The sequence below is a fragment of the Halyomorpha halys genome, unplaced genomic scaffold (genome assembly GCF_000696795.3).
Source record: "Halyomorpha halys isolate HHAL.00 unplaced genomic scaffold, Hhal_1.1 Scaffold1143.1, whole genome shotgun sequence".
NCBI classification, from domain to species: domain Eukaryota; kingdom Metazoa; phylum Arthropoda; class Insecta; order Hemiptera; family Pentatomidae; genus Halyomorpha; species Halyomorpha halys.
Genome location: NW_027106264.1, coordinates 76,318 through 87,515, shown reverse-complemented (window position 1 = coordinate 87,515; position 11,198 = coordinate 76,318). Strand labels below are relative to the sequence as shown.

The following is an 11,198-nucleotide window of genomic DNA, read 5'->3' as shown; positions in this document are numbered from 1 at the left end:
AAAAAAAAAATAACACAGGCTTGAAAACTTTGAGATAATCTAATATATACCGAAGCTAGAAAAAATAATCCATTAGTGCAAAATAGTTGTGCTCAAATTTACCTCTTCTTCTTGGAATTTATTGCCAGCTCCCCTTTATATGCTGAGGTTGTGTTCTTCCACATTTACATTAAAACTATGGGTCTCAAAACTAGGAAAATAAATTTTCCAATTATAATTGAAATACAATGAATACTTTACGAGTCTTTGGGTCGACTTCGCCATTTGTCGGGCTGTTTTCAGCGGGAGACTCAGCCTTGAATCCTTTTGATTTGGCCACATTGCGACGCAACTTTCTTTCATGATCCGTGGATTGAGCATATACGTCTGGTGATGCTGTGTAGGCTACAAGAATAAAGAGTTAATTAAAATAATGGAAATTTACACTTAAAAAAAAAACCAAAAAATAAACTATTGCAATAAGAAACCAGAAACCGAATCAATAATTCCCTTTTTACAATAAGATTCATTTTGAGTTTTACAAATTTTTTTTTTAATTATCAAATATCTGTTTTTTAAGATAAAATTTCCATTCGACTGTAAAAAAATTAAAATAGAACAAATATTTCCTTCTTTTACCATGTCAAAACGATATAACATATAACATGGCTGAAAGTTTGTAAATAGGTCTGTTAAATGGAGAATGACGTTACGCAACAGACCAGCTGAGCTCGTCACCATTTTGTTTGTTGTCGTGTTAAGTTATTTTCTTGTAGTTTGTGTTTTGATTGTGTATTAATATTATTTTGGATGTTTTAAAATCTAATAAAGCAATGGATGACAATAATAATAATAATAATAATAATAATAATAATAATGTAATAATAGTTGTCAATAAGCACCTCTTGATTCTCTTCCTCACAAGTAAAAATATCAATAAGGCACTCAGCAGTCAAACGCCATGGGAGCCTTCCTTAGCTAACCTTTAAAATTTTATATATTTAAATTGAAATTGACACACGCCAATCAAAATTTGAGCAACAGACAATAAACTTACGTTAAATGCCAAAAAGACTAAAGCTATAATAATTGGATCTCCCTCTCTCCTTAAATCTATTCAAGAACCCCTAACCATATCCTAAACAATACTCCTCTCATTCCATGATCAAATTTTATCCTGGAAACGACACATTGCCTAAATTTTCTGTCGAACCATAGCTATCCCGAAGCAATTCAATAGAATGAATTGCGCGATACTATTTTATTTTCGGGACCACCACAGATATGCACATAACCCAGTAGTAGACCGAGCTGAAGTGGCTCTATCCTTCCAATGGCAGTATTTCCTAGCTTCCTTTCTATTCCAATTAATTAATACTCAGCGCTCCTCCTATATCCTAGGAACCCTGCAATTCAAATTCTCAATCCAATCCCATATTACCAGGTCCTGTTTATCTGATATCTACCCTCAACCTCACTGAACTGCTGCGTTTGATAAATCATTTTTCACCCGAGCTGCATATCACTGGAACTCCATTCCCTCTAGCATATATCATGTACCAACCCTTCCTTCATTTAAAACCCTTATATCTAATTACCTCTTATTTCATAAATCTAATTCGAAGATCATAAATCTAAAGTTATTTATTGTAATATGCTCTTTTTGAGTAAATAGTATATTTTGATGTATAAAGGGTTTTTGATATGTTTTATTTTATGTATCATTTTAATATTCATTTGTTTTGTTTATCCAAAAAGCAAGCTAACCGATTTTCATTGTTTATAATAACTTTGTGATTCAAAATAAAACCAAGATGGCGGTACGTATTATTCAGGAACAAGTCCATTGAATCAAGGCCATGTTGAGCAGATTCAAATATCATAAAAACTATTTTAACTCTTCCCCTCATAATTGAAAATACAGTAAATTAAAGGAAAAATAGAAATCAAGAAATAGTGCTACAGAATAATATTCAGAAAGTAAATCTTTTTCAAAAGTCCCTAACTGTTGTGCAATAATCTATGTTTACATGGAACTTCGAGGCAAGTTTTAGTTTTTGAGTTTGATTCGTTGTGTGGACAGAGAAGAGAAAGGATGTCTTCAGGATGAGGAGGTCCTCATCAATTTCTGTCAAGAAGGGAGCCATTTTGGGTGCTAGGACAGAACAATAGAAGAAAAGAAGATACCAGAGATCATATAAAAAAGATTGTGAACTTGGTTAGTTTGGTTATAACTAAATTTAAATACAATTGTAACAGAGATATTAATTTAATTAAGTTAATAGTAAAAGTGTCTGTTTTTCTGATTGCCTAGAAATACGCCCTGAGATTAAGAGTCTTTTTATATTATAAAAGTAAAAATAAAATTCTATTATCCATGTAGTAGTAAAATTCTTAATTTGAACCCAAATTACCTTTTATATTTGAAAAAAGTTATAAAACGAGCAAAGGTTCTTTTTATTTTTAATTTTATAAATTTTAAAATTATTACATTATATACAATTTTAATATAAGTTATAATTAAATGGGGTCACACTGTTTTTCGCCAATATATGTTGTATAATTAAAATTACCTTATAATTGTTCTATTGGGACCTAGTCCCAGAATAATAAACTATTTTTCATTTTGTTTCATTTCAAATCAAACCCATCCTCATGTTGTACCATAGTTAAGACTAGAATGATAATAATGATGAAGTAACACTATACCTTTAACAAGGCCGTTTAGAAAGCCCATCGGCAAGAGGGGATCAATGAGAGAGAAGAGGCGTGATGGAGAGGGATCCAACGACATGATGATCGGAATGTAGGCGAGGAACAGGCCCTGCGGCTTCCTCACTCCGTATTCGAGGCACATCATGGTCAGGGCGACGTTGAGGTTGGCACCAGCAGAATCTCCTAAATTTTAACATTTCCAGTAAATAACAACTAATGTTCTAGTAAAAAACTTTTTTAAAATTTTATTTCATAATTTTGTCTGATTTTAGGTTTTTTTTGCTTAAAAATGCAAAAAAAATTTCATAGTACCCAGTGTACTCTACAGATCAACTTAAAATTTTTATGAGGAGAAGATGCTCTAGGGGTGTGGTCAGAAAAAAAATATGAATAAACAAAAACTTAATAGGGGAAAATTTGGTGGTCGAGTGTGATTCTGACTAAATCACATCCTTGCACAACCATTGGTCAAGTAACAGTATTTCCTTACAAAAAGTACTGCACACCGGACCCTTCATGGGTGGTAGCGGTGTTAATAGATGACCATAGATTAATGCGAACCCAGGTCCTTGAAGTTAGTAGCACAGTGTCTTATCACTGAGCCACTCTGCTCTTGTTTTCATGATATAAAAAGGACGTTGAAACACACAAAACGTATGTCTCTCTCTCTCTACAAAAATCATGATGATTCTGACTGAATGCTCCTTTATTTATTTGTATTTATATTTTTTTATTTATGTTCCTTGCACTTCCTTATAAAGTACTGAACCCTTGACCATTCATGAATTGTAGAGGTACCGATTTATTTATTTTTTTAAAATTTATTCATCTGGATATTCTTGTCTCAGGATACCATCTGTGTATAAGTTCACACAGACGGGTACCTTCCACGAAGTTTTTACCCCTTTAATGTAGAGGAAGGCTGATTTAGCAAGGATCGCATAATTGTTATTCTTCCTCTAATCCAGACGCTAGCTTCCTGCATGCAAAATAGTTGTGCTCAAATTTACCTCTTCTTCTTGGAATTTATTGCCAGCTCCCCTTTATATGCTGAGGTTGTGTAGCTCGGTAGCATTTGCTCATTCATCGTGTCTCTACAAAACTTTACTATGTCAATTTGAAATTGAGATATAAGACAATTTATTTATAATTGTTAAAATACGTATTTGATCGATATTTCATTTTTTTTTATTTTGTTAGAGATTAGTTTATAAGGGTTTATAAAGGAGCTAAATCCAAATAAGAAGTTAGTTTTTCATTTGATATTTTTTTAACCAACTTCATTTTATTAATTTATTTTTTAAAATTCTATTACCAATTTTCATATTGTTTTGAAAAATTAATTAATAAGCCTCAATCACTCAAAATGTTCCTAGCTAACCAGACAGAGGGACTTTGTTCGTACATTTTTCTAGATCAACATGAAACAAGGTATAAAATTAAATGTTTTGATACCATTTTAAAAAACGAGTTTGCTCTCTTTCTGATAATAATAATAAAGTGTATATTTTTTACATTTTGAAGGCAATTCACTAAACAAATATTTAAGCATTAATAAATTATAAATAAATAGTACGATTTTTGTACCATTCGATAAATCCAAACGTCGCTTTGTTAAGATTAAAATTTGAAGTTGATAGGTTAAGTACCCATGTAGCTAAAAAAGATTTTCTAGATTCTAGGGCAATAAAATTGGCATTATTGATTGGAGAAGTTTGTCGGGGTGCGGTCAGCAAAGAACAACATAAATAAACAAAACCATATTTATTTATTGTTGTATATTGTTTTGTTTATTTATGTTGTTTTTTGCTGACCGCACCCCCTGACAAACTTCTCCAATCATTAATCTACGGTCAACTATCTACACCTCAAAATTGGCATTACATATATCACAAATTTGAGAAAATTTATAAGATAGAAGAATAAAAAAAAAAAAACATATAGATAAGAAAAATGCATCAAATAAATTCTTGGTGGTTAGCACGTGAATTTAAATGTTTGAAACAGAGCAAGCCAAAAATTAATTATAAATAGAACTGGAGCTAAATTGTCATAAATAAAATATATTTTTTATAATTAACCATCAATAACTAATGATTACCATAACTATAAATGGTAGCGCCATAAACAAACACAAATAGTATCTACTACAACTTTAGAAGCAATTCCATATCCTACATAAAATTTTCTTTCTAACAGTACCTTATTTTGTTAATCAGTTCAGTATTTGGGTTGAAAAAAGTCTTTCCAACACAAGTGATATGAATGATGATAATAGATAGAAGGATGTGGTGCAGTGTGTGTGTCATACAACATTCACTTACCACCCTACTTACCAAGTTTTAGTCCACAAGTTTTGAGTAGATTGGTAGACTCATATCTAAGTTATCGCTAACTTAATGATAAATAATGGCATGATAAAAGAAGAAGTTAGTGTGGGTACCTGGACATAAGGGAATAATTGGTAATGAGAACGCTGACCAGCTCGCAAGAAGTGGGGCCGAGCACCTTTCTATTAGGCCAGAACCATTCCTAGGCATCAGCGCAAAGACATGGAAGATAGTAGGCAAGGAGTGGAGGGAATGTATAAGGCTAAGACAGACCATGATAACAATAACTGAACCCTCTACTTCTAAAACTAAGTGGCTACTAAACCTTTTGGCCTAAACAGGAATCAACTCCGATTGCTAATAGGTCATTGCGACTTAAAAGACATCTTAGGATTTGTGGAGTAGTTTGCTATGAAACCTGCCACTGATGTGGACAACCCTCGGAAACTGCCCTACATTATATAGCAGAGTGTGACCAGTATGCGTCACTAAGATATCAGCTTCTAGGCTCTGACAGAGGCTTCCTGTCCCTGTTAAATTTAATTAGAAGGCCAAAAAGTTTCGATATAGAGAAATAAAAGTTATAACAAGAATCATTCCATTGGTTTTTCTTGGGGTTGGTAAAAAAGACCACTTACCAGGCATGTCCAGTAAGTTATCGCTACTTTTTTTGTAATCAACAAAAAAAAAAAAAAATCTAAGATGATTAAGGAGAAAATTTCGAACACAAATTTTTTATTTTTCTGTTATTATAAAAATACTGTAATATTCTCTTTTTGAGTAAATAATATATTTGATGTATAAATGGTTTTTAATATGTTTTATTTTATGTATCATTTTAATATTCATTTGTTTTGTTTATCCAAAAAGCAAGCTAACCAAGTTTCATTGTTGATAATAACTTCGTGATACAAAAAACCAAGATGGCGGTATGTTGAATCAAGGCCATGTTGAGCAGATTCAAATATCATAAAAAACTATTTTAACTCTTCCCATCATAATTGAAAATACAGTAAATTAAAGGAAAAATAGAAATCAAGGAATAGTGCAAATGAATAATATTCAGAAAATAAATCATTTGGAAAATCGGCTACTTTTTAAAGGGTATGATACTTTGCTCTCACTAAAACAAAACAATTAAATATCTAACATACTTAAAACTAAACTCATATATTTCATGTAAAATAGTGTGTGTCAGAAATAGGGAATGAATGCCAAGTTAAGAGTTTTTGAATTTTCTAACCATCTGGGTATGGAATGTCAATACATAACAATTTATCGGGAGGAATCTTTTATGTGCAGTATTTAAACAGATCTATCTGATATGGATCTATGCGTTTTAGTCTCCTGAGAAAAAAAATTGGTTCGGTTGGGTGTTCGATTATCTCTCGATTATCCGGGGCGCCGAAGAGAAATAATGTCTTCAGGATGAGGAGGTCCCCATCAATTTCTGTCAAGAGGAAGCCATTTTGGACGCTAAGACAAGAACAATAAGAAAAAAGAAGACACCAAGGAATCAACGAAAGAAGATCGTGAACTTGGTTAGTTTGATTATAACTAAATTTAAATACAATTGTAACAGAGATATTAATTTAATTAAGTTAATAGTAAAAGTGTTTGTATTCTGATTGCCTAGCAACAATACGCCCTGAGATTAAGAGTCTTTTTGTATAATAATATTATATTATCTATTTGATTTTAAAGTTCTTAAATTAGAACCCAATTATTTTTTATATTTGAAAAAAAGTATAAAAACGATTAAGATTCTTTTTATTTTATTTTTTAATATTTTAAAAATTATTACAATACATATTTAGTGTTCTTGAGATGCAGATAATGAATATTTTTTCCTTTCAAGAATAAAACAGTTTAACAAAAGATTTATTCATACAGACTGATTTAAGAAAATAAATATTCAAGCAGAAGATGATAGTAATGATGATATTTTATCCAACCAACAAGAAAACATCTCTGTAGAAGACGTACCAAATGAAGAGTGGGAAGATGTTACTGAATCTATTGTTTCTCAGCTAATAATCGATTTTGAAATATATATCACCAAACAACCAGACCACAAATACCAAATAATATAAAAGAACCCATAGATTATTATACTCTATATTTTTCAAATGAATTAACAGACAATATAATAAAAGAAAAAAATATTATGCCAGCATAAAAATTAGAAACAAACAATTGAAGGGGTAATTCGATGGAGTAGCTGTATAAAATTTTTTGAATCTTCAGTTTGGATGAAGGAGGTAAGTGCCTATCTAGCTAGTGTGAGGTACTCTAACCTCAAAATCCAATTAATAACTGAGATATTACGTATATTCTCCCAAATATCTTTGGAACTGATTGGTAGGCAAGAGATGAAGCTACGCTTATTCAAGTGTGTATTCTTGTCTGTTCTTCTCTATGGGTCAGATAGTTGGACGGTTCTGAAGAAACATACGAGCCAAGTAACTCGCTGATGGAAGCAAGGCCAATAGGAAAGCACCCAGTCGGTGCACCAAGAGCTACCTATAATGAATGTATTGGCATGCTCGGCAGAGAACATGGCAGCTCAATGGATAAAATCTAAATAATGGTACAAAAAATGGACTGAGGCTATTCCACGTCTAACAGCACTAAGGAGATAGAGAGAGAAAAAAAAAATAACACAGGCTTGAAAACTTTGAGATAATCTAATATATACCGAAGCTAGAAAAAATAATCCATTAGTGTGCGGTCGACATAAGTATAAAACTTACCTGCGAATACTATCTTCTCAGCAGTCGTTCCCAGAAGCGACGGGTTAGCCAAGGCCCAGCAATAGGCATAGAAGATCTCCTCGAGGGCTCTGGGATAGGGAGCCTCAGGTGCGAGGGAGTAGTCCACCGAGAGCACGGGAATGTCCAAGTCGATAGCCCACTGTCGCAGGTAGTTCTCGTGGGAGCGGCTGCTCTGGGAGACAAACCCTCCGCCGTGGCAGTGGAACAGCAGTGAGTCTGAGGGGTACTTGAAGCCGCTTTTGGAACTGGACTCGGTCTCCTGGGAGAGAATAATGTCAAAATGGTAAGAAAGCAATCAGCAAAATCGGGTCTAATGAAGGGTAGATTTTATTTTGTCCTTTATTAAACCAAGAGCCCAAGAGGAAAAAAAATCATTTATTTCAACCCAATTTTTTATTACATTGAAAACTATTTACTAATAACAATTGATGAGTCTGCCAACCATAGCTAGGACAGGTTGTCTAGCAAAATGGCTCAAAGAAAATCTCAGACTTTTCTCAAATTTTCTCTGACCAAGGAAAATTTATTTGAACCGATAATATGTTTCACTTATCTAATATATAAAAATGAATATTTGTTTGTTGGTACTTTATGCTCTGCCATACTGTTCATCCAATTGCGATGGAGCTTTTTGCTAAATATTCAAGATTTTCCCGGGAAGGTTATAGGCTGGTCTGATTTTTTCGGTAAAAAAAAAAAATGTTATTAGCAAAATTAAGCATTTGGTGCATAGCATAAAAGTATAAATTTTTTCCATGGTCATTATATGCCAATCGATTCGTCTCTTTCTGAATAATAAGAAAAAAATACTACTGATTCAATTAATTTTTTTTTATTCACTAAAAATTAAAAAAAAAAAACAATAAGGATTTCAGTAAAGTAGGCTGGCAATTTTTTTTCTTTTGAAAAAACAAATCATATTCGTTTTCATCATCATCTGAAACCTTCAAATACCATTATTCAAAGAAATTAAAAATTAGAAATTTTTCATCCTAATTTATGTGAGGGATTTATTTTTTTTATTCCATTTTATCAAATTCCTTAATTAATATAATTCCTCCGTTAACACAACCATTGGAAACCTGAATGTCCACTCTTTTAACCTACAAAATTTATTTTCATGTAAAATTGTTTTCTGGTTCAAATTTAAATTTAAATAATATGGGTCAATCTCTGTGAATGTCTTACTAAAACTAGAAATCCTAATGAATTTACTTTTTACTTCCCCTGTAATGTAAGATTTAATTGGAGTAATTAATTCTGGCATACACTTATAATCATCATTTTGTGTACAATCTTTAAATATTATTTTATTAAGATTTCCTTTATTTATTAATGTTTCTCGGATTATTCCTCTGTAAAATCGAACATTATCATCTCCTTGATTTTAAGTCAACTAACAGATTTTTAGGTTTATTTTCTTCCACAGTGCATTCAATCATTTTTTCAGACATTTGCTGTATTTAAGTAGTTTCAGTTCAATAACTTTCTTTTAACTCTATTTTGTTAATTTTAATTATTATTTTTTCTATTTGGTTTCCTACATTTTGTTTTGATACCTCATTTATTTCAAATTCAAAATTTTCATTAATTTCTAATTCACAATTTTCATTAATTTCTAATTCACAATTTATGTGGTTTGTAAGTGAATAATCATTTTTTAAAAAATTGATTGAAACTGTTATGATATTAATTTAATATTTTTTTTTTCATGAAGATATATGACAATTCAATCATTGAAGGTGAGTTCAAAAACATTAGTATTATGTGAGGAGGTAATATGGTAATAATGTGAAAACTATTTTTAGATTGTCTCCTTGAAAATGGCCTACGGGGCGAAACGGAAGTTTTAAAATAAAACTATTAAATCAGTAATACAATCTATAATTTATATTTTTAAAGTAACTTTAAGAGATACCCAAGAAAATATATCTGCCAAAAATAAAATTTATTTTATCTAGTGGTGGACGTATTCCAAAAATAGTACTGTAGACAGTGGTTATTTTGCTTACTGAGATAATTCTGCAGACTTTTCTAAAGCTATTAGAGTTGATAAAAATTAACTCCAGTCTAGGGGATAATATATGGAATACATAAAACACAAAATAAAAAAAAGTAAGTTTTTGGTCAGATGTACCACTATTCAGTGAGGGAGGAGCGAGGAGCCACTGCTAGTAAATTCTAGCAGGAAAATTTTTGTATTATAAAAGAAGGTTAAGATTATTTAAAAACAAATTTGATCCTTTTTTCTCAACTTTATTCTTTTTAAAACCTTCCAACGTTTCGACCACTCAGGTCATTTTCAAGGATACCTACAAACAGCTCCTTTTAATTATTTTTATAACAATTTCATTATTTCCTTCACTTACATGAAATTTAAGTCATTATCCTTGAAAATGACCTGAGTGGTCGAAACGGAAGGTTTTAAAAAGAATAAAGTTGAGAAAAAAAGGATAAAATTTGTTTTTAAATAAACTAAACCACTCTCAAACAAGAATATATTAATAAAAATTAAGCTAAGGTTAAGATATTACAGTAGCCCCACAATTCCAGCAGTGCCGGTTTGATTGAGTAAGCTCCTTAAAGATTTTACTCTTCAGTAACAATGTAAAAAAAAAAAAAAAAAGCATAGTAGAATAGACTTAGGAAATGGTTGTTCTATTCTAATTATTATTCTGGAACTAAACTTTTTGTAATGATAAATAGCGCCAAAAATGGAATAATATGTTTTTGAAATGTTGAATAAAAATATCTTATAAACTGAAAATCGGAGTTATCCACTGTGAGGGAAATTGTATTCCAGTATTCCATCCTCTCTGTAATTAAATTCTAAATAATATAAATACATTTTTGGACTTGATTTAAAAAAAAAATAAATAAAAAAAAATTGTTTTGAACATATATATATATTATCTATCTACCCATACTTCGCTGGAGTGCAACTGATACTGAAATACAGCGAATGAAATAGTATGCATTTTAAACTCCTTCTACGCCTATGACAAGTCGACCAAGAAACATTTATAAGATGTAAAGTAGATATTATTTATAGAAAAGTTAGCCAACCCTGTTAGATTAGATTGTTGCTCTGTTTTCTCTTTCTTTTTTGTATTGGTGTAAAATTTGGGTAAAGTAGCCGTGTTTTTGTATGTAACTGCGTAATCTTTTTTGTTATTGTTTAGAGTTTTTGATATCCTCTCTGAGAGTGTTGGTATGTAAGGCATTGTGTGTGCGCATATATATATAAATAAGTTATAGTTGGACAAGACCCGTATACAACTCTAATCCTAATTCTCCATGTAAATAAACCCCAATAATGTGTCTAAGGAGCATCACAGATATAATGAAGCAGTATCATTAAGCGTGCGTTATAATTCTGTTCCCTTTTTCCTTCTAATAT

At 31.2% G+C, this 11,198-nt stretch overlaps 1 protein-coding gene across 1 annotated transcript in view; it reads right to left on the bottom strand.

The window, feature by feature from the left end:
* Positions 1–11,198, bottom strand: part of Hsl (hormone-sensitive lipase) — a 50,462-nt gene that overhangs the window by 15,624 nt on the left and 23,640 nt on the right. Inside the window, exons 6-8 of the mRNA XM_014432989.3 lie at positions 7,778–8,057; positions 2,689–2,877; positions 241–384 (exon numbers count right to left, since the gene is read on the bottom strand). Of these exons, the coding sequence (XP_014288475.1) occupies positions 241–384; positions 2,689–2,877; positions 7,778–8,057 (613 nt within the window). The remainder of the gene's footprint in view (positions 1–240; positions 385–2,688; positions 2,878–7,777; positions 8,058–11,198) is intronic.